Source organism: Dreissena polymorpha, chromosome 16 (genome assembly GCF_020536995.1).
Source record: "Dreissena polymorpha isolate Duluth1 chromosome 16, UMN_Dpol_1.0, whole genome shotgun sequence".
Lineage (NCBI taxonomy): Eukaryota > Metazoa > Mollusca > Bivalvia > Myida > Dreissenidae > Dreissena > Dreissena polymorpha.
The window spans coordinates 49,059,030-49,082,992 of record NC_068370.1 but is presented as its reverse complement, the minus strand read 5'-3'; the positions used below and the strand labels follow the sequence as shown (position 1 = coordinate 49,082,992).

The window sequence follows — 23,963 nt, the reverse complement described above, 5'->3', positions numbered from 1 at the left end:
AGTTCGAACATGGGCCTTGTTGGGTCAAAAACTAGGTCAAGGGGTCACTGAGTGCGTTTGACACATTCAGCATGTTGTCCGCTCTCCAATTCAAGAAGTTTTCATCCGATCTTCACCAAACTTGGTCAGAAGTTATATCTAGATGATCTTAAGGCCAAGTTCGAACATGGGCCTTGCCGGGTCAAAAACTAGGTCACGGGGTCACTTAGTGCGTTTTAAACATTCAGCATGTTGTCCGCTCTCTAATTCAAGTAGTTTCCATCCGATCTTCACCAAACTTGGTCAGAAGTTGTATCTAGATGATCTCAAGGCCAAGTTAGAACATGGGCCTTGCCAGGTCAAAAACTAGGTCACGGGGTCACTTAGTACGTTTTACACATTGAGCATAGTGTCTGCTCTCTATTTCAAGTAGTTTAAATCCGATCTTCACCACACTTGGTCAGAAGTTGTAACTAGATGATGTGTAGGTCAAGTTCAAACATGGGCCATGCCGGGTCAAAAACTAGGTCACGGGGTCACTTAGTGTGTTTCAAACCTCACCATGATGTCTGCTCTCTAATTCAAGTAGTTTTTATCCAATCTTCACCAAAATTGGTCAGAAGTTGTATCTTGATAATGTCTAGGGCAAGTTTGAATATGGGTCATGCCGGGTCAAAAACAAGGTAACGGGGTCAGTTAGGGCGTTTTAAGCATCACAATGTTGTCTGCTCTCTACTTCAAGTAGTTTTTATCCAATCTTCACCAAACTTGGTCAGAAGTTGTATCTAGATGATGTCTAGGTCAAGTTTGAATATGGGTCATTCCGGGTCAAAAACTAGGTCACGGGGTATCTTAGTGCATTTTAAACCTCACCATGTTGTCCGCTCTCTAATTCAAGTAGTTTTCATCCAATCCTCACCAAACTTGGTCACAAGTTTTATCTAAATGATCTCTAGGACACGTTTGAACATGGGCCATTCCGGGCCTAAAACTAGGTCACGGGGTCACTTAGTGCGTTTTTTAACATTCAGCATGGTGTCTGCTCTCTAATTCAAGTAGTATACATCCGATCTTCACCAAACTTGGTCAGAAGTTTTATGGAGATGATCTTAAGGCCAAGTTAGAACATGGGCCTTTCTGGGTCAAAAACTAGGTCAAGGGGTCACTTAGTGCGTTTTAAAAATTGAGCATGGTGTCCGCTGTTTTTTGTGAAGACGACATGCAAAATATTATGTGTAAATGCGGCATGTGGGGGTATTCGTCACGTCTGTGACAAAGCTCTAGTTTCATAGAAATGAAATATTACATCTGACTTAAATCTGATACATTAAAGTTGCTATGTCAATTCATACATTTTTATGGAACTTTCACTATAATTTGTATTGGTCTAAACAAAATGAAAATACCTGTTTTATGTTTTTTTGTTTATAGTGACTTTTACTATTTTCCTAGCACTTGAAAATAATCTATGTTTGATTTTTTGCGGTACCTAAATAGTTTTGCCAGGCATCAAACATCACTATTCATGCCCTGTTTTCCAGCCCTTCTGGTAAAGGATTTTTATCTGGTCATGCTGACGGGTCTATTGTGAGATTCTTCTTCGATGATGAAGGCACTGGTGACCAGCAGGTACTTGGTTTTGGTAAAATATTCTTTTAAATTATATGCATCGTTAGTTCACACACTTGTTTAAGATGCAGGTAACTCAGTTGATAGAAGTCTTTTTATTTTTTTAAGGATTATTTAAGGATTGTTTAAGGGTTAGGGATAGCAATTTCTGACTTTTGACTTATGCCCCCAGTCTGCCCATATAACTCGCTTGTTGATTTGTCATTTAAAACAAGAAATTAATACTGCAATTCTTCTCCCTTTATTCAATTAAGTCTGTTGTCAGTTATTGGAGTAATTATTTGCATTTGAATCTAGTAAACCATTGTAAACTGGTCCAGGTAATTTTTTACATAATCATGATACCAAACCGCTGGTATATATGACTGCAATGATGTAAAATACAACAACAGATCCAAAAATAAAAGCATTTTGATTAAATAAAAATGTTTAATTGTATCTTGTAGGGTAAGATCAGCACCCACCCTTGCCCTCCCTACGCCCTGGCCTACTCCCAGAATGCCATAGTGGCTGCCGGCTGTGACAAGCGCATAATTGCGTACGGTCGGGAAGGCCGGAGCTTCCAGCACTTTGACTACAGTCGTGATGATGATGAGCATGAGTTCACTGTGGCTGTGTGTAGCCCCAGTGGGCAGTCCATTGTGGTCGGAAGTTATGACAGGTTGGTGTGGCTATTTAATGTTCTGCAGAGCTTTGAACTGTTGTTCAAAATTTTCTTGTTTCAGATACATGTAGATTGATATTCAATTGCTTGTTTGACACGTTATTATATATAAAGGTGTTTATTAGGGTTTTCATGAACAGTGTTTAGGATAATCAGTGCAAGCAACTGCACTAGTGCACTTCGATCCTTTAGATCTCTTGGTTCAGAATACCATGTCATGAAAACGAAAGCAGTTCATTTGATAGAAGTTTTTATGTTTGTAAAGTGCATGTGGCACTATTGTGCTTACTGACCAAGGCTTTTTCCCTGCTCATTGGGAATTGGGCTACAAATGTATTGATTTTGTAAGAAAATATAGCTGCAATAGCTAATTTGAAAAATGAAAAAAGCTGGTAAAAGTTTCATTTAGTAGAAAACTACATGCTTTTCATTGGGAAGAAGCCTTTAATCGGCCACTGTTGTATAAGGAGAAAAAGCCCTGGATGAAAATGTGTTGGAACTGTAGTTGTTTCCCAAAAATTTGTTATTTGAATGACAGCTAACTGTTGGATAGTTGCCATATAAGCTATTCAATCATCATTTTGCCAGGTTGAGGGTGTTGAACTGGAGTCCACGTCGCCAGATGTGGGATGACCCCAAGGTGAAGGACATTCGTAACCTGTACACCATCACTGCACTGGCCTGGAAGAAGGACGGAGCTCGGGTCACAATTGTAAGTTAAACATATCTGTGCAGTATGAGTTAAGAGCGTTGCTTTATCTTTTCAATAAAGCAAATTTAACGAAGGTTTGTGTTTTTCACAAATATTCTCTTTATTTTTTTTGTGTCCCCTACCGGTGAAACCGGAGGGGACTTATGGTTTGCGCTCTGTTTGTCAGTGAGTCCGTCAGTCAGTCAGTCAGTTGCATTTTTCTGGATCCTGCGATAACTTTAAAAGTTCTTCATATTTTTTCATGAAACTTGAAATATGGATAGATGGCAATATGGGGATTGTGCATGTCATTTCATTTTGTTCCAACTTCACAAATTCTGGTTGCTATGGCAACAAAAAAATGAAATCTAACATTGGTGGAGTTTCACCGGTAGGGGACCATATTGTTTGACAATAGTCTTGTTTTGTTTATAATAGTAAAGTTTGTGTTGATTTCATCAGATTTGTGGAAAAAAAAAGTTTTGTAAGTTGAAGTCACAGGGTTGTTTTCTGGTAGTAGATTTGAGTTTCAGTTATGTAGCAAGATAGCCCCAGCCTTGTTTAATTTAATAATTATAACATACCTGAATTCAATTCTATGGATATAAAAATAATCAGTCTGATAAAATACCTTTAAAGTCAAGAATGGCCTACCTAGCTAACTCACATTCTTATTTTTGCCAACAATAGGGCACTCTGTGTGGAGGTGAGGAGCTCTTTGACTGCTGCCTGAAGCGTACGATATACAAAAAAAAATTCTTTCCGATAAATTCCATTTAACTCATGTAATATCTAAATACATATCTAAGTCCTTATTTTCACTATTAATAGGGCACACTGTGTGGAGGCGTGGAGCTCTTTGACTGCTGCCTGAAGCGTACGATCTACAAGAACAAGTTTGAGATGACCCACGTGGGCCCCAACCAGGTCATTGTTAAGAACCTAAGCAGCAACATGCGCGTTGTGCTCAAGTCTCATTATGGGTACGAGATCGATGAAGTGAGGATCATGGGAAAGGACCGATACCTCGTGTCCCACACGTCGGACACCATCCTGCTTGGGGATCTGCAGCACAACAAGCTCAGTGAGGTAATAAAGCGGTGGTGTTTTGTTTATATCTTTATTAGGACCCAGTGATCATAATAAGCACATGCCCACAAGCCTGGATCTGGTGAATTTTGATCTGAAGTTGCTAAGATTATCAGTTTTGAATGGGTTGGTTTGTAACATTATTGCACTCGAGTCATAATTTATGACTACATGCTTCTTGATAGAACTGCTCATTTTGATGACAGATGTTTGGTGCTGATTAGATCAATCATACATGAAGTGTTATGTTTATTGTTGTTTTTATTTTTTTTAATTTTTTTATTATTAAACTATCACTGTAATGCTTTTATTGAATAAGTCATTTTCCCCTGTAACAAAGTGAAATTGTTTTTGTGTGGGTAAACTGGAATCACTATGGACTTTTTTCATTTTTACAACTTTCTACATATTACTACAGGTAGTGATAAGTTCTGGTTTAGCCAGATTACAGGAAGCTCTTCATGTACTTTCTTGGTTTTGTTATTTAACAAGTTGTATACACTGTATTGTCATGTACATTACTTTAACATACACTGAACTGCCATCATGTCTGCCTTGCAGGTCCCATGGCAGAGTTCTGGTGGAAATGAGAAGTACTACTTCGACAATGAGAGTGTAAGTACCTGGAAATCTTTACCTCTTAGATACATATTTTGATGCATTTGTTGTCCTTCTTAAAGTTTAATTTAATCAAAGTCCTTTCTTACTAGACTCAAATTTTAAAGGCTTCATTTTCAACCCTCTGATACTGATGAGTAGCAAACAGCATAAAACCTGAACAGACTGCAATTTACGCGCAAGTTGTTCTGGTTTTATGCGGTTTGCACTTAGTCATTTTCACTTTGCTTCTTAGTGGAAGAGGGTTAACCAAGGAAAAATCATTTATAAAATATTTTGTTGGTTTGTATGTGTTCATGTGTGACGCTTGCCTGTGTGCGAGCGTATTTTGAATTTTATAAGGCCCATCCTTATAAATACTGATTTAAGTTTCCCAAGTATGTTTTAGTCGTTATTTGAAATGAGCCAAGATTAGAAGATCAAGTTTTCTTAAGTATAATCAGAAATATTGCATACTGCATATATTTCATATGCCATGCTATTTTTGTTTAACCAATATTAAATTAGAAATAAAATTCAAATCTACAATTTTTTTAGAATGTAATGTATGCCGATGTTTACTCCATGTATACCTTTTGAGTTAGAGACATAGACATTTAGTTTGAGAAAGATGCAAAATGGCATCATTTTTATTTGAAATAATTCATGGGATTCTATGAAAAAATAAATTGTCACCAAACGCACATTTATTTAACCAAATGGTAAATTTGTTAAATTATATGGCCTTCATCTGATTTACTTAATGATAGTTTGAGCATCTCAGAGAATTCCCCCTACAACAAATCTCACTCTTTGTTTAGGTTTGCATGATCTTCAACGCGGGAGAGCTCACTCTTGTGGAGTACGGCAACAACGAGATTCTCGGGTGCGTTCGTACGGAGTTCATGAACCCGCACCTGATAAGCGTGCGGCTGAATGAGAGGAAGCAGCGGGGTGTGACTGACAACAAGAAGATTGCCTACCTGATGGACCTGAAAACCATCGCTATCAGTAGGGCAAGCTTGATATGGAGTGAATTGCTCAAAACTGTGTGAACTAGGCTTTTGTTCCTTCCATCCTTGAAGTCTTTATATGGCCTCATCTCATTTAGAATAATTCTTTAAAATAATGCACTGTTACCCAAAAAACTGTTCTTTACCCAGCATTCCTCATTTCCCATGTGGGATTTTGTTAACCCTCCAAGCAGTAGATAATTGCTTGTTCTTTACCCAGCATTCCTCATTCCCCATGTGGGATTTTGTTAATCTCCAAGTAGTAGATAATTGCTTGTTCTTTACCCAGCATTCCTCATTCCCCATGTGGGATTTTATTACCCCCCAAGCAGTAGATAATTGCTTGTTCTTTACCCAGCATTCCTCATTCCCCATGTGGGATTTTGTTAACCCCCCAAGCAGTAGATAATTGCTTGTTCTTTACCCAGCATTCCTCATTCCCCATGTGGGATTTTGTTCACCCCCCAAGCAGTAGATAATTGCTTGTTCTTTACCCAGCATTCCTCATTCCCCATGTGGGATTTTGTTAACCCCCCCCCCCCCCCAAGCAGTAGATAATTGCTTGTTCTTTACCCAGCATTCTTCATTTCCCATATGGGATTTTGTTAACCCCCCGAGCAGTAGATAATTGCTTGTTCTTTACCCAGCATTCCTCATTCCCATTGTGGGTTTTTGTTAACCCCCTAAGCAGTAGATAATTGCTGATATAAATGTATATTTAAATAAAACAGAACATTATTAAACAGTGGGTTATTCTACACAATTACTCAACTTATTTTAAATGTTTTTTTATATAAATATTTTTAGTTATGCTTCTTATAATTCTAATAGTGTTAATAACTGAAGTTAATAGCGTGCTAGGTTTTTATTCACTGTATCTTGTAAGGACTAAGACTTCTAGTTTTTTACTGCTACATGTAAATGTCCATGTTTAACCATGAAATAATAATCCATATACCTGTTCTATTTCAGTGGACCTTGTGAGTGGAATCAACATAGGCCAGATAAACCACGAGGCCAAGATTGACTGGCTGGAGGTATGACAAGCAATCGCGCCTTACATTAGAAAACTATTTCTGTCAAAGAGACCCATTTACAATACCAACTACAGGCTTGGCGAAATTGCCGGTCCTGACCGGCAGATTTCCATTTGGTCCGACAGGTTAAACAAGAATGTTGGTCCTGGCGACCGGCAAAATGTGAAATAAATGCAAACAAATCATTTTTTTTCAAAGTTGAAAATTTGAAGAGGAAACCGCTTACTACATCATGAAAATGAAATCGCTCATTGTTTTGATGTTTGCAATAAGTTTGTTACGTACAATTACCAAATCCAACTGGTTACACAACACCTACTTCAAACTCAGTAGCACAATCGGCAACTGCGTTCTAACAAAAAAGATCTTGATAGCTTTGACATATTTTTCGAGTAGATAAGGACATTTAAATATGAATTTCTTTATGATGCATGGCTTTAAAATGTTGTTTATTCAAAATAAACAATGTTCTTGTGATATCTTTATAACATGCACTCATCATAGGTCTCAAAAAAAGTTATCATTTTACATTGTACAAGTTAGGGTCCGTTAGCCGCAATTTTATTTTCGATCCTTGTTCATACTTTAGTTTACATTGTTATCATGCCTAAATGGATATCATTGGTCAGTTAAATATAGTTAGACCAATTATATGCCCTAGCTGTTACATATTTTGTCATCATCCAATATGTCGTTTTTATGTTGTTTTTTTCGGTCCGGCTAAATTTTTTACGGACCGGCACATAATCTGAAATGCCTGTCCGAATGACCGGCAGATTTTTTCCAATTTCGCCAAGCCTGCAACTATAATTTGTTTTGTCCCAGTTGGAATGAACCAATTGCCATATCACAATTCAGGTTTTTTTTCCTTCTTTGGGACCCGCCGAAAATCGGCCCTTTCCCCTCAGATTTTTTTCCCATCAGCTGGTAAAATTTCCCCTAGATTTCATTATTTTTTTATTTTTTTTTTTTTTCCTTTAAATGTATAAGTTATCCTGATCCACTGTAGAAACTAGAAAAATCTTGCATAATTAAATTATCTGTTGCCTTAAATTTGTTTTAAAAACAGTAAAATATGTTAAATTGATTATTTTAGACTTTGCTTATTTTCCCCAAGATCCAGCTTTTCGCACAATTTTTTCCCCCAAAATTCGACGTTTCGCGCGATTTTTTTCCCCTCAAAAAAGGCCAGGCCCTTTCCCCAAAATCAGATAAAAACCCCTGCAATTGGTGTTTTTACAAATACATAGGACTTTTTTTTTTGGTAAAAAATGAAAGAAATTGTTTGATTCAACAACTTAAACAATTAAAAAAAAGAAGCATTCTTTTGCAATTTTAGAAGTTTGTATTTTCCAGTGTTTTACAACTTGTATGTGTATTTACCTGAATAGCAAGTAATCAAATTCAATGGTCTATGTCCAATGGTTGAAGCTTAAACAGAACCTGGGTTTTCACAAAATTTTGTTAGTTTATAGCCATTTAAAAAATCAGTTGATAAATTCAGCTTATTGTCCCCTACCGGTGAAACCGGAGGAGACTTATTGTTTGTGCTCTGTGTGTCAGTCTGTTTGTCACACTTTTCTCGATCCTGCGATAACTTCTTATATTTTTCATGAAACTTGCAAAATGGACAGATGGCAATATGGAGATTATGCATGTCAATTCATTTTTGTTCCTATGTCAAAAATTGTGGTTGCTATGGCAACAAATGTAAAAAAAATAAAAATAAATTACTGACAATGGTGGAGTTTCACTGGTAAGGGACCATATTGCTTGGCAATCTCTTGTTATCAATGGTGTTTACTTTATTTACTTTATTTACTCTTACACTGGCTATTCTCTTTCAGCTGAATGAAACCGGTCATAAGCTTCTGTTCAGAGACAAACGCCTCAGGGTATGTGATTTCTTCTACAAGTAGACAATAATTTTTGCTGTTCTTAGCAGATGATCTTTTAATATATCTTGTAACTTGTCATATTTCTCTGACAATTTAACCAGAATGAGTCGCGTTCTGAGAAAAGTGGGCTTAATGCATGTGCGTAAAGTGTCGTCCCAGATTAGCCTGTGCAGTCCGTACAGGCTAACCAGGGACGACACTTTCCGCTTTTATGGTATTTTTAGTTTCAAGGAAGTCCTTCCTTACCGAAAATCAAGTTTAGGCGGAAAGTGTCGTCCCTGATTAGCCTGTGCAGACTGCACAGGCTAATCTGGGACGACACTTTACGCACATGCATTAAGCCCAGTTTTCTCAGAACAAGGCTCAAATGTTCATTCGCCCCATGTTTCTCGTGCAGTTGAACCTGTATGATGTGGAGTCCCAGCAGAGGTCCACCATTCTCAACTACTGCTCGTACGTGCAGTGGGTGCCTGGCAGCGACGTTGTTGTGGCCCAAAACAGGGGAAATCTCTGCATCTGGTACAACATCGAGGCCCCTGAGAGGGTCACCATGTTCCCTCTCAAGGTAGGTCTGAAAAAGTTTGTACAACCTTGAAGCTCTATAGAGGGTCACCATGGTCTCACTCTAGTTTGGTCTGAATTTTGGTCCCAGAACAAGGGAAATCTCTGCATCTGGGGTCATATCCACAAAGCTCCTTAGTGAAAAATTAAGTAAATTCCTTAAAATTGAAAATTTCCTTAAGTCTATACTTAGTTAAATTGAACTTTTTGTTTTAATGCTATTATGCTGTTGAAGGTTCAAAATACCCTGCTGCTTTACCAGATTTGAGTGCACAACATTAGAGTTCCCTGTAGAAATGGAATTCAAAATTTTCACTTAAAGTCTAACTTAAGTTAAGATATGACTTACGAGCTTTGTAGATATTTGCCCTGGTATAACATCAATGAAGATCACCATGTTTCATCACGAGTAAGGTCTAATTAAGTTTGGGAACATGTTATTATTTATTTATGTAGTAACTTATTCAGGTTTTTTTAAATTTTGTTACTGAAGACCAAACGTAACCTTTTCAAAACTTAGCGTACATATGTAATGATATTAAACATTATCGGTATTCAGTTTGAGCACCCTGAAACAGTGATAATTAATGAAGAGAAAATCCGCAAAGCAATTATTGTGCATGATACAATTGATATAAGGGTTCAGGGCAACCAAAAGTGTATGCATGATAAATCAATTTTTCAGCTAGGATTTTATGCTGTTGATATTTGGAACTACTGGGAATAACTTGATAGGTTATACATTTTGCATATTAAGACAATTTTATGTAGGCCTTTATTTGTGTCCATCTGTTTGCATATCTGGCATAACAGACCATCTTATGCAGTCCTTTATACGTGTTTGTCTGATATAAATAGTCACTTGCATGAACTAGGTTAAACGGTCAGTGTGGTCATAAATTGGCTCTACAGTGGAGTGCCTAAAAAGCGCAACAGATTAAAACTCCTTAATAATTAGTGAATCCAAAAGTACTGTGCATGTTTTGTTGAAGAGGCATGCCTGTGAATCTTTTCTAGGGTGAGATAGTTCAGATTGAGAGGACAGAGGGCAAGACGGAGGTGATAGTGAATGAAGGAGTCAGCTCCATCTCCTACACCTTGGACGAGGGCCTGATTGAGTTTGGAACGGCCACTGATGATGGAGATCTCGAAAGGTAAGGAGCTTCAGTTTTGATGTATTCATCTTAAAGCTTGATTGAATTGAAACAATTTGGATTCTTTAGAAACTGTGGAGTCCCTGTATGTCTTGAAAATGCTACAATAGTGGTGATGGTATCTGAGACCTTTAAGTTACTTGGCAGACACTATAAAAATCCATGTCAATGTTAATCATTTTAGGTCATACATTTTAACCCTTTGCATGCTGGGATATTTGTCGTCTGCTAAATTGGTGTCTGCTGAATTTCTAAAATCATCATTTTTTTCCCTTTTTTTCAAAGACCACTATCAGAATAGCAAACAGTTTGGAATAAGATCAGACGCCACGTTTTGTGGCATCTGATCTTGATCCAAACTGTTTGCAAAGGCCTTTAAAATTCAGTTCCAGCGCTATAAGGGTTAAAGATGGGAGGGTTGTTTATGAAAAATTTAATTTCTAAGCATTGTTTTAATGGTTCCGTCACAATTAATTAATTCCATACTATTCTGTCTCTTTGAGCTGCTGCATATAGCTAGATTAATATTTGGAAGCAAAATTTCCATCTTTTAAATTGCATTCTTCTATTTGCCACTTGACCTATGGCATTCTTGTACTTGTGTCATGCAGGGCCGTAGCGTTCCTGGAGACCCTGGAGATGTCGTCAGAGACAGAGGCCATGTGGAAGTCCCTGAGCAAGCAGGCTATGGAGGATAGGCAGCTGAACATTGCTGAGAGGTCAGTGCTTGATAAGTTCAGCTGCTAGACCTTTAAGGGCCTTGTTCACAGATTGTTTGATTGATTTTGACGGAATTGAATGTCTTAATTTTACAGAAAAATATTTGATAATAGAAACAGAAACTCAGAAGTTCAAGTATAATTACATGACTAGTTATCATTTGAGTCATAAAGGAAAAGATCTTTTAACCACACAGCCATTCTGGCTTATATAACATACCAATTTTTTGAAAAAAAGCATGGCAAGTTGGTTGTTTACAATAACCTTTGTAAACATTACATTTTGTTGCTCTGGTTTGGTGAAAGATTTTGTCTATTTGTGTAGATTCTTTCGAGTATGTTTGTACATTACTCACTCAGGCTGACTGCCATGTAATGTAGTTCCTCACTTATATTTTGATGCACCTAATCAGCATTCACTGTAAATCAATTCATTTGTCCCTTCATTTACTTATAAATTAGCACCGCTCTGTGAAAACCAGGCTTAATGAATGTGTGGAAAGTGTCGTCCTAGATTGAACTCTGCGATCCGCACAGGCAAATCAGGGACTAATTTTCCGGTTAGACTGGATTTTTGAAAAGAAGAGACTTTGTGTAAATTTAAACAGAAAGTGTCGTCCCTGACTGATAAATAAAAAAAATATACCAATGTTTTTTTATTTCAGATGCTATGCTGCATTGGGAGACGTAGCCAAGGCCCGCTTCATGAAGGAAACATTCAAGATTGCAGAGGAGGCGGCAAAGACCATGGGCGGGAACGGCTTCAACAACTACCGTGTGAGAGCCAGACTGGCTATCATGGAGAAGAAGTTTAAAGAAGCAGAGAGCATCTATCTGGAACAGGTATGATATATCAGTCTAGTTCTGGGGAAACTGGGCATAGGCTTGTGCGCTAAAGTGTGGTCCAGATTAGCCTGTGCACAATCAGGGATGACACTATGCTTTTATGGAATTTTTTGTTTAGTTTCTTTTAAACGACAACCGAGTACAGGCGGAAAGCGCACATTCTACGCACATTCATTAGGCCAAGTTTTCCCCGAACAAGGCTCATACAGTATCTCTCAGATGTTGCAGTGAATCAAATACATAATTTTATTTTTTAGATGAAGAAAATCTAATATATAAAAATTAAGTAAGATAAAATTGGTATTTTAATGTTATTTGATTCCAGATTTAATACATTAAGTAACAAATGAACTTTCAACAAGGCCTAACTCAAAAGAGTATTATTACGTTATTATTTTACCATTTAGTTGCACTGTTTGGTAGACGTAGTGAATGTATGCAAGTGTCTCGCACATTTAATGACAGTGAGTTAATATGCATTTAGAACCATGTAGATGAGGCCATGGAGATGTACCAGGAGATGCACATGTGGGATGAGGCCATTGAGGTGGCAGAGGCCAAGGTAGGTTAAGTCCATTACAACAGGGAGAGGGGGCAGGCTAAGGTACTTCAGGGGTGGGGAGGGGGAGAACGATGGCTTGCAATAAGTTTTACTGTGTCAATCTTGAGTTTAACTTAAAATATATTTTGATAACATAGATTTAATATGGCTGGCTATGAACTTTCCTAATATACAATGTACACTATATTTTGAGAAACACACCCATCTAAAGTAGATGTATTAAGTTATTATCAATGTCAGCTGAAATTGAAAATCAATGCCAGAGAATTGTATGAAGCTGGATCCAAATATATTGTTTAAGCAAACTCTGTTTAAAAAAAGACTAACTAGAATATAATTAGGCTAACATTGTATTGGTATATCATAAAATAAGGAGTTTTTGTAATTTTAAATATGTGGCACTAATGATATTAATTTATCAAATTCGGGGCTTGAAACCAAATTATCTGACAGCATGTAATCTTTAAAACTCAATTCTGGTAATTAATGTTGAACACAAATTTATTTACCTACAGTTAAGCCAACTTGTGAATTATTCCAATTTCATGTACATGCTTATTGTGCTTTACAGAGCCACCCTGAGCTGGACACATTGAGACGCAACTATCACCAGTGGCTGATGGAGACTGGCCAGGAGGAAACTGCTGGAGAGGTTAGTGCCCTGGTAACCATAGTAACAGGACTGTTGAACTGTTTGGTTGCTATACCAATGGGACTGAACTGTTTTCTGGTTTCCATGGGGGTCACATTGTCTGGTTTCCATAGTGATCTGACAGAAATGTTGTCCAGTTTCAATAATGGTTACATGGTCTTGTTAACTAAGTTATGTGACTGAACTGTTGTATTGTTAACATGGAGGTTACATGGTCTGGTTGCCATAGTGATGGACTGATGGGTTTGGTGGTTTCCATAGTGGTTTAACAGTCTAATTGCCAGAGTGATGGTACTAAACTGAGGTATGACTTACATGTGGTTGCACGGTTTGTATGCTTCAATTACCATTTCAAAATTTAGTTTTGTAATGTGCAAATTTTTATTGAGTTAAAAGTTTTCTAGTGTTTAACATTACCCAAGCATGTAAACAATACACTAATATGATATACACTATATTTTGTGTCAATCTAGCTTTGTTCTTAGACTTGAAATGATATGATCCACGATTTCTAATTTGTGTTTCCTATCTTCCGAACCCTTTCTGAAACAATAAAGTGATGCACTTTGGATGAGGTTTAATCCCCCTGGTATATTGACCCAAAATTGTATAATACATGGCAACTTTTTTGAAACTTTAGTATGAACAAAACATAAATCCTTCTACCAGTCTTTGGAATATCATGCATCTACTTGAAAACTACATGCAGCCAGCAGAGCTTTCTTTTGCCCCCCTCGAAGAAGAGGGGGTATATTGCTTTGCACATGTCGGTCCGTCGGTCTGTCGGTCCGTCCTTCCACCAGATGGTTTCTGGATGATAACTCAAGAACGTTTAGGCCTAGGATCATGAAACTTCATAGGTACATTGATCATGACTCGCAGATGACCCCTATTGATTTTGAGGTCAAAGGTCAAGGTCACGGTGACCCGAAATAGTAAAATGGTTTCCGGATGATAACTCAAGAACGCTTATGCCTAGGATCATGAAACTTCATAGGTACATTTATCATGACTCGCAGATGACCCCTATTGATTTTCAGGTCACTAGGTCAAAGGTCAAGATCACAGTGAATGAAATAGTAAAATGATTTCTGGATGATAACTCAAGAACGCTTATGGCTAGGATCATGAAACTTCATAGGTACATTGATCATGACTCGCAGATGACCCCTATTGATTTTCAGGTCACTAGGTCAAAGGTCAAGGTCACGGTGACCCAAAATAGTAAAATGGTTTCTGGATAATAACTCAAGAACGCTTATGCATAGGATCATGAAACTTCATAGGTACATTGATCATGACTCACAGATGACCCCTATTGATTTTCAGGTCACTAGGTCAAAGGTCAAGGTCATTTGAAAAAAAAGTTATGAGCCATTGACATCACCTTGGCGTCGGCGTCCGGTTAAGTTTTGTGTTTCGGTCCACTTTTCTCATAAAGTATCAAAGCTATTGCATTCAAACTTGGTACACTTACTTACTATCATTAGGGGACTGGGCAGGCAAAGTTAGATAACTCTGGCGTGCATTTTGGCAGAATTATGTGCCCTTTTTATACTTCGAAAATTGAAAATTTGGTAAAGAAAAAAGTATACTTTTTGCGATTGGGAATATAGCCGAATTTTGGCTATAAAATCGGGCCCCCAAAAAAACCTGCCTAGGATCATGAAACTTCATACGTACATTGATTATAACTGGCAGATGACCCCTATTGATTTTCAGGTCACGAAGTCAAGGTCACAGTGACTCGAAACAGTAAAATGGTTTCCGTGTGATAACTCCAGAATACTTAGGCCTAGGATCATGAAACTTCATAGGTACATTTATCATGACTGGCAGATGACCCCTATTGATTTTCAGTTACTAGGTCAAAGGTCAAGGTCACAGTGACAAAAAACGTATTCACACAATGGCTGCCACTACAACTGACAGCCCATATGGGGGGCATGCATGTTTTACAAACAGCCCTTGTTTTAATTCTAATTGAGACCCTTTTACTCTCAGATTTATATATATATATATATATATATATATATATATATATATATATATATATATATATATATATATATTTGGACTTAATTTTGACAATTTAAGAGTCAAAATAATAAGGAACATAGAAAAGCACCCACACAATCTGAGCCACTCTCAGAGACATGTGCCTATAGGTCAAGGTTGACTCTTTAAAGATTGACTCAAAGGGATGCTATGTTTAATCTCCTGCCTCACATTGGCTGTGTTACAGCTGAAGGAGAGGGAGGGAGACTACCTGGCAGCCATCAACCTGTACATGAAGGCCGGCCTGCCTGCCAGAGCTGCACGCCTCGCCACAAGCAGAGATGTGAGTACACTGGGCCACTGGGGCGGCATAATCTGGAGAGGAGTTTTTGTAACCTTTATTCAATTACTAACTATCTACAATGGTAAAAGTGAACATAGCCAGTTATTATCCCCCGCCAGAGGCGGAGGGATATTGTTTTGGCGTTGTCCGTTCGTCCGTCCGGCTGTCCGTCCGGCCGGCACTTTTGTGTCCGGAGCCATATCTTGGAAGTTCTTTGGTGGATTTCATTTAAACTTGGTATGAGTATATATATGCATAAGAGGATGATGCACGCCAAATGGCATTGTACACCATCTGTTAAAAACAGACTTATGGCCCTTTGTATCTTGAAAAAATGCTTTTAAGTGTCCGGAGCCATATCTTGGAAGTTCTTTGGCGGATTTCATTGAAACTTGGTATGAGTATATATATATGCATAAGAGGATGATGCATGCCAAATGGCATTGTACACCATCTGATAAAAAACAGACTTATGGCCCTTTGTATCTTGAAAAAATGCTTTTTACTATAGGCACTTTTGTTTCCGGAGCCATATCTTGCAAGTGCTTTGGCCGATTTCATTTAAACTTGGTATGAGTATATATATGCATAAGAGGATGATGCACGCCAAATGGCATTGTACACCATCTGTTAAAAGCAGACTTATGGCCCTTTGTATCTTGAAAAAAATGCTTTTTACTATAGGCATTTTTGTGTCCGGAGCCATATCTTGGAAGCGCTTTGGCGGATTTCTTTGAAACTTGGTATGAATATATTCCCGCGCCAGAGGCGGAAGGATATTGTTTTGGCGTTGTCCGTCCGTCCGGCTGTCCGTCCGGCACTTTTGTGCTTAAGAACCTTCGTTTGTCTTAGTTTTGTGTTATTGTCCTCCGTCCGTCCATCTATCATTATGTTCATCTGTCCAATTTGCACCCATCCTCAAACAAAGCATATGTTGCGGGGGATACCTTGGGCCTTTCAGGCCCTCATGTTGAACTAAAATGGCAATTTATTGTTGTGCCCGCTTGCGTTTAGCATGAGATTGCTGTCTCAATAATGGAGTGTATGTGTTTGCAAAACAAATTACCACATTGACAAATTTTCAGCATTTGCATGTTGCAACCAAATCTGTGTTTTGGTTCATAGGTCAAGGTCAAACCTAGAGGTCAACGGTTAGATATTTGTAAGACAGTAACTCTGCGTTTGATTAGGCAATTTAACTATAGCGAGTTGAAAATCGTTCACAATTATGAGCAAGCACATCACTTGCTACATGTTTTAATCATCTCCCTAGGAAGTGGTAATAATGACACCAGCAGTAACTTTTACTTTTACATTTAGAAGCAAAGTGAAAATGGCTATGTGCAAACAGCATAATACCAGAACAGCCTGCGAGTAACTCGCAGTCTGTTCAGGTTTATGCTGTTTGCTTCTCATCAGTATCTAAGTGTTGGAAATAAAACCGTTAAAACTTGAATTAAGTAATAAAGGTCTTCAATTAAATTTAACTTTTAATGGGACTACAAATGCGTCAAAAATATTATCTTAGTGGTGAAGGGTTAAACTGTTGTATGACCACGGGACAAAGCATCTACATGACATTATTGTCTTCAAAATGCAGGAACTGATGTCCAACACTGACCTCATAAGCCGTATTGCCTCGGCCCTCATTAAGGGTGAGCTGTACGAGAGGGCTGGAGACATGTACGAGAAGATACGAGACTCCACCCAGGCCATGAGCTGCTTCAAGAAGGGAAAGGCATACAGGAGGGGTAGGTTTGGGGTAACATCAGTTGTTGAACAATTTCAACATTCATTATAAGACATTTTGTTATTTAATTTGATCCTTAACGCTTCATGCAATAATTTCTTCTGCTGCTCTCCCCCTACCTTTAAGTTTTTTTGCCCCCAGATGGAATGATCAGGGGAATATTGTTTTTGGCCTGTCTGTCTGTTTGTCATTCTGTCCCAAAACTTTAACCTTGGTTAAAGTTTTGCGATAACTTTTGCAATATTGCAGATAGCAACTTGATATTTGGCATGCATGTGTATCTCATGAAGCTGCACATTTTGAGTGGTGAAAGGTCAAGGTCATCCTTCAAGGTCAAAAGTCAAAAAATACAATCCTAGGGAAGTAACGAGCTTTAAAAGGGAGATAATTTCTAAACCTGCCAAATGATATATTGAAATTTTATTTCAAAGCGGCGCAATTGGGGGCATTGTGTTTCTGACAAACACATCTCTTGTTAATTTAGGTTCAGTGGTAAATTACTGGATAAGTGTGTGAATTACAATCAATAAAACAAATCAATGTCCAAAACTTGCACTTGCAAAATTAAGTAGCTTAACTTGAAAGCTGGTATATGTCTGTATTAATGTTAAACACTGTCACAGCTACAAAACAAACCACAGACCAAGCTAATTCCAGCCATTGTATTGCTGTTTCAGCTGTGGAGTTGGCGAGGTATGCGTTCCCTGCTGAGGTCGTGAAGCTGGAGGAGGAATGGGGAGACTATCTGGTATCTCAGAAACAGCTCGACGCTGCCATCAACCATTTTATCGAGGCAGGGTAGGTAGTGGGTTGTCCAGTTGCAGGGCTGTTTTTATTGAGTTGGATTAAATGGCTTGTCCTTTTGATATAGAGAATAATTTGTCAACAAAACTGTGGAAGGTGAAGGTTTTTTAGGCCCACGGTAGGGTGGCATAAAGCATTTGAACGGTTTGTCCGTCCTTCCGTCTGAAAACTTTAACATTGGCCATAACTTTTGCAATATTGAAGATAGCAACTTGATATTTGGCATGCATGTGTATCTCATGAAGCAGCACATTTTGAGTGGTGAAAGGTCAAGGTCATCCTTCAAGGTCAAAAGTTAAAAAAATACAATCCAAGGGAAGTAGTAAGCTTTAAAAGGGAGATAATTTCTAAACCTGCCAAATGATGTATTGAAATTGTATTTCAAAGCGGCGCAATAGGGGGCATTGTGTTTCTGACAAACACATCTCTTGTTTCAGGGTAATGTCAAAGTTTTTGAATATTGCATCATTTGAAAGAAATGTTTAAGGGGGAAGGGCCATATTTTTCTGCTGCTAAAGTAGAATAAAATGCCATGCCATGGAGAAATTGTTTTAGAGTTGTGTAATTGGTTATCTGGACTTATTGACTGCCCTTTTTATGAAAGTCTTGCATTTTGAAGTCACAAAGGCATAGAGGATATGCAGTTTACTTCCAGATCGGGGGTCCCAGGTTTGATTCCCTTATTGGGATAATTTACATGATCTTGTTGGAAACAAAGTTCTGGTTCTACCCAGGGAAATTGATTTTTGAGCGGCGGAGGTTTTGAAAAATAAAAAGGTTTAAATTAAAAAAACAAACAATATTTTGAAAAATGGTTAATAAAAAATGTTTAAAATGACATCTTAAAATCTCTGTTCAGGTGTAAAAATACATATAAGACAGCTTAATACTGTTAATATTTTATGAAAATTCCATGAACATGTTTTTGTGACGTGGAAATGTTGTGTTCAGGTCCATTCCAAAGGCAGTTGATGCGGCTATTAATTCACGCCAGTGGTCCAAAGCTGTACAGATTTTGGAGCTACAGGACTCCTCGCTTGCTGCAAAATACTACAAAAAGATTGCTGACCATTATGCTTCTATCGGAGAGTATGAGGTAATTAGCAGAAAAAAAACTCCAGTAAATGAGCATACATTACTCAACTGTTTGCTCTCATTACGTATATTTTAAGACCTGTAGTTTTAATGATTTGATTCATTGTTTTGCCGATTGGACTCATCATTATGCAGATGGGGTTAATAATTTGGCAAATTATTATGCGCTTCCGGTTAATAATAATGCGGTTGGATTAATTGTTATGCCAATTGGATTAATAACTGTGCAGATTGGTAAACTTTTTTAGCTCACCTGATTGCTCAGGTGAGCTTTTGTGACCGGTCTTTGTCCGTCGTCCGTCCGTCCGTCCATCCGTTAACATTTTTTCGTAAACGCTCTAGAGGCCACATTTATTGTCCAATCTTCATGAAACTTGGTGAGAAGCTTCGTCCCAATGAAATCTTGGTCCAGTTCGAAACTGGGTTGTGCCGGGTCAAAAACTAGGTCACCAGGTCAAAAAAAAGAAAAAACTTGTAAACACTGTAGAAGTCAAATTTCATGCCCAATCTTCATGTAACTTTGTCAAAATGTTTGTCTTAATGATATGTTGGTTGAGTTTAAAAGTGGCCGCCAGTGGGCAGGGCAGTTTTCCTTATTTGGCTATAGAGAAACCTTGTAAACACTCTGGAAGTCACAATTTTTGCCCAATCATCATGAAAGTTTGTCAAAACGTTGGTTTTATTGATTTCTCGGACGAGTTTGAATATGGTCCAGATTGGTGAAAAAACATGGCCGCCAGTGGGCGGGGCATTTTTCTCTATATGTATATAGTGAAAACATGTCAACACTCTAGAAGTCACATTTTTGGCCCAATTTTCATGAAATTTTGTCAGAACTTTTGTTTCCTTGATAAGATACGTGAGTTAAGTTTGAAAATGGTTCGGGTCTGTTGAAAAACATGGTTGCCAGAGGGACGGGGCAGTTTTTCTTATATTTATATAGTAAAAAGGCTTGCAAACAATCATGAATTAAGGTCATGTAACATGTGAGAATTCTCTTCTAAATATTGCATTAAAGAATACAGTAGTTACTCCCCTTTGATTATTAATGTTTTCATAATAATACAGTGTAGTTGTGTTTCATTTATGTGTTAATTGTTATTCGAGGTTGGATGTTTTTATGCCCACTTTCGAAGTAAGGGGGCATATACTGATCGGACTGTCCGTCCGTCCGTCTCTCTGGCTGTCCGTCTTTCCGTCACACTTTGCATTTAGGTTTCCAAAAATGCTCATAACTTCTATGTCCCTTGAGATATAACCTTCATATTTGGTATGCATGTGTATATGGACAAGGCTTTTCCTTACGCACACATTTTTTTAGCTCTGTGACCTTGACCTTGAACTTGGGGTCTGCATTTAGGTTTCAATATCTGCGTTTAGGTTTCGAAAAATGCTCATTACTTCTATGTCCCTTGAGATATAACCTTCATATTTGGTATGCCTGTGTATATGGACAAGGCCTTTCCATACGCACAAAATGTTTAATCCCTGTGACCTTGACCTTGACCTTGAACTAAGGGAACCACGTTTAGGTTTCGAAATCTGCGTTTAGGTTTCGAAAAATGCTCATAACTTCTATGTCCCTTGGGATATAACCTTCATATTTGGTATGCATTGTATATGGCCAAGGCCTTTCCATCTAAATCTGCGTTTAGGTTTCGAAAAATGCTCATAACTTCTATGTCCCTTGAGATATAACCTTCATATTTGGTATGCATGTGTATATGGAAAAGGCCTTTCCATACGCACACAATTTATTACCCCTGTGACCTTGACCTTGAAATAGGGTCCGCGTTAAGGTTTCAAAATCTGCGTTTAGGTTTCGAAAAATGCTCATCACTTCTATGTCCCTTGAGATATAACCTTCATATTTGGTATGCATGTGTATATGGACAAGGCCTTTCCATACGCACAAAAAGTTTTACCCCTGTGACCTTGACGTTGAACTTAGGGTCCGCGTTTAGGTTTCGAAAAATGCTCATAACTTCTATGTACCTTGAGATATAACCTTCATATTTGGTATGCATGTGTATATGGACAAGGCCTTTCCATACGCACACAAATTTTGATCCCTGTGACCTTGACCTTGAACATAGGGTCTGCGTTTAGGTTTCGAAATCTGCGTTTAGGGTTTCGAAAAATGCTATAACTTCTATCAAAGCATTTATAGGGGGCATATGTCATCCTATGGTGACAGCTCTTGTTTTTAGCTCACCTGATTGCTCAGGTGAGCTTATTTGACTGGTCTTTGTCCGTTGTCCGTCCGTCCACATTTGTTGGTAAACACTCTAGAGGCCACATTTATTGTCCGATCTTCATGAAACTTGGTCAGAAGATTTGTCCCAATGAAATCTCGATCGAGTTTGAAACTGGGTCATGCCGGGTCAAAAACTAGGTTACTAGGTAAAAGAAAAGAAAAAGCTTGTAAACACTGTAAAAGTCACATTTAATGCCCAATCTTTTTTGTCTATATGTCTGTGTTAATGATATGTTGTTTGAGTTCAAAAGTGGTTCCGGTCCATTGAAAAACATGGCGGCCAGTGGGCGGGGCAATTTTCCTTATATGGCTATAGAGAAACCTTGTAAACACTCTAGAAGTCACAATTTTTGCCCAATCATCATGAAAGTTAATCAAAACATTGGTTTTATTGATATGTAGGATGAGTGAGAAAATGGTCCAGATTGGTGAAAAACATGGCCGCCAGTGATCGGGGCATTTTTCTCTATATGTATATAGTGAAAACATGTGAACACTCTAGAAGTCACATATTTTGCCCAATTTTCATGAAATTTGGTCAGAACATTTGTTTCCTTGATACGAGAGTTGAGTTGGAAAATGGTTCCGGTCAGTTGAATAACATGGCTGCCGGGGGGGGGGGGGGGGGGGGGGGGGGGGGGGGGGGCAGGCAGTTCTTATATTTATATAGTAAAAAAAAGCTTGTGAACACTCTAGAAGTCACATTTTTTGCCAAATCATCATGAAACTTGGTGAATAGATTTGTTTTATATATATCTCAGATGAGTTTGCAAATGGTCCCGATGGGTCAATAAACATGGCTGCCAGGGTGGTGGGGCAGTTTTCCTTATGTGACTATATAGAGAGAAACCTTGTGATCGAACACTATAAGAGTCACATTTTTTGCCTAATTATCGTGAAACTTAGTCATAACAATGGTTTTATTGATTTCTTGGACAAGTTGGAAAATGGCTCAGATCGGTGAAACACACTTTTTAGCTCACCTGATTGCTCAGGTGAGGTTTTAGGATTGGTCTTTGTCCGCTGTCTGTCCGTCCACATTTGGTGTGTAAACACTCTAGCATTCACATTTCTCAAGCAGTCTTTATCAAAGTTGCTGAAAGATCTCAGTCAAATTTGATGATGAGCAAAATCACATAATTAATGCCATAATTATTGCCCTTAGATTGTCCAAATTTTCATTATATAATACAAAATCCTTGTAAGCAAAGTTTGATGTTTGGGGGGTCAACTCAAAATATAGGTCACCATTTCAAATCTTACAAAAACAAAAACACTCCCATGCCAGAGTTTTGGTTCGATAATGATGAAACTTGACCAGAATGTTTGTCTGGTCAATATCTAGGCCATGTTTGACACAAGGTAAAGATTGCATGAACCGACTCCTCTCAGGTGAGAGAACTAGGGCCATCTTGACCCTCTTGTTTTCAGATTTTGTTAATCATTATGCAGATTGGGTTAATTATTATGCTGATTGGATTAATCATTAAAACAATTGGATTCATCACTATGCCATTTGGATTAATCATTATGCAATTGGATTAATCAATATGGAATAATAAAAAATAATTAACCTCAAATTAAAGACTCAAAATGCAAGTTAATTTTACTGTTCTAGAAAAAAGATGTTAGGATGATAAAAAGCATGTGTATTTATTAAAGTTTACATTTAATACATTAACATTATAAATCAATTTTAATTGCCACAAAACATGGCTCTTGCAATCGCTATTTTTAGAAAACAAATTGCTTACTACTAATCAAGAAAAATTATGAACTGCAACTGCATGGATATGGTGTTTTACCCTCACATATATTAATCAATGCTAAGCTTGGAATTGAGGGACCACGACTGGATTGAAAATTTTCAGGTCAATCTCCAACAACAAAATTGTAAAGTATACAAATGTTTTTACAAGACATCTTTGTAAATAAGTGAAGTCCAGGCTGTCTTAATGTGGAAGGAAATGTCAATCAAAACCTGTTGATTGGTCAATATACCAAGTACGCGCCTTAGCGTGAGCTTTGAATATAGTCAGGATGAATGCTATTCCAGACAGCAGAGAAACTGTACGTAGAAGCTGGCAATACTAGAGAGGTGGTCGAGATGTACACAAAGGCGGGCAAGTGGGAACAGGCACACAAGGTAATTGGCCAGGATTGGTGAATGTGTATATAGATAGAATACTATGTAAGTTTTGAAAACATATAAGATTTAAAGCTAGGCTTTTAACATTTAAAACCATGAGCCTTGGATTATGTATTCAAAACTTACCTGGAATACTCACACACAAAACATTGAATAATGTTTTGGAAATAAATTAATAATAATGACCATACTAAACTGCATGTTTACTGTTTTAACAAGGTTGAAATACAGCTTGCTTTATACTTTATAAGTGTTGTTTAAAAAATACAGACTGTAAAGACGTAAATGAACTGCTGTTTGTTAGCACAAAACAAAGTGAGTTAAAGGGGCCTTTTCACAGATTTTGGCATTTTTTAACTTATTCATTAAATGCTTTATATTGATAAATGTTAACATTGGATCGTAAAAGCTCCAGTAAAAAATCAAGAATAAAATAAAAAAAAGGAAAAGAACATTGCTCGGAGCAGGTTTCGAAC

General features: G+C 37.8%; 1 protein-coding gene across 1 annotated transcript in view; it reads left to right on the top strand.

The window, feature by feature from the left end:
* LOC127861610 (intraflagellar transport protein 172 homolog) overlaps positions 1–23,963 on the top strand; it is a 59,085-nt gene that overhangs the window by 7,454 nt on the left and 27,668 nt on the right. Inside the window, exons 6-24 of the mRNA XM_052400260.1 lie at positions 1,521–1,608; positions 2,055–2,269; positions 2,861–2,984; positions 3,795–4,052; positions 4,614–4,667; positions 5,471–5,660; positions 6,635–6,699; positions 8,547–8,594; positions 8,995–9,162; positions 10,176–10,312; positions 10,924–11,031; positions 11,697–11,874; positions 12,362–12,439; positions 13,011–13,091; positions 15,337–15,432; positions 17,033–17,183; positions 17,860–17,980; positions 18,938–19,082; positions 23,395–23,484. Of these exons, the coding sequence (XP_052256220.1) occupies positions 1,521–1,608; positions 2,055–2,269; positions 2,861–2,984; positions 3,795–4,052; positions 4,614–4,667; positions 5,471–5,660; positions 6,635–6,699; positions 8,547–8,594; positions 8,995–9,162; positions 10,176–10,312; positions 10,924–11,031; positions 11,697–11,874; positions 12,362–12,439; positions 13,011–13,091; positions 15,337–15,432; positions 17,033–17,183; positions 17,860–17,980; positions 18,938–19,082; positions 23,395–23,484 (2,395 nt within the window). The remainder of the gene's footprint in view (positions 1–1,520; positions 1,609–2,054; positions 2,270–2,860; positions 2,985–3,794; positions 4,053–4,613; positions 4,668–5,470; positions 5,661–6,634; positions 6,700–8,546; positions 8,595–8,994; positions 9,163–10,175; positions 10,313–10,923; positions 11,032–11,696; positions 11,875–12,361; positions 12,440–13,010; positions 13,092–15,336; positions 15,433–17,032; positions 17,184–17,859; positions 17,981–18,937; positions 19,083–23,394; positions 23,485–23,963) is intronic.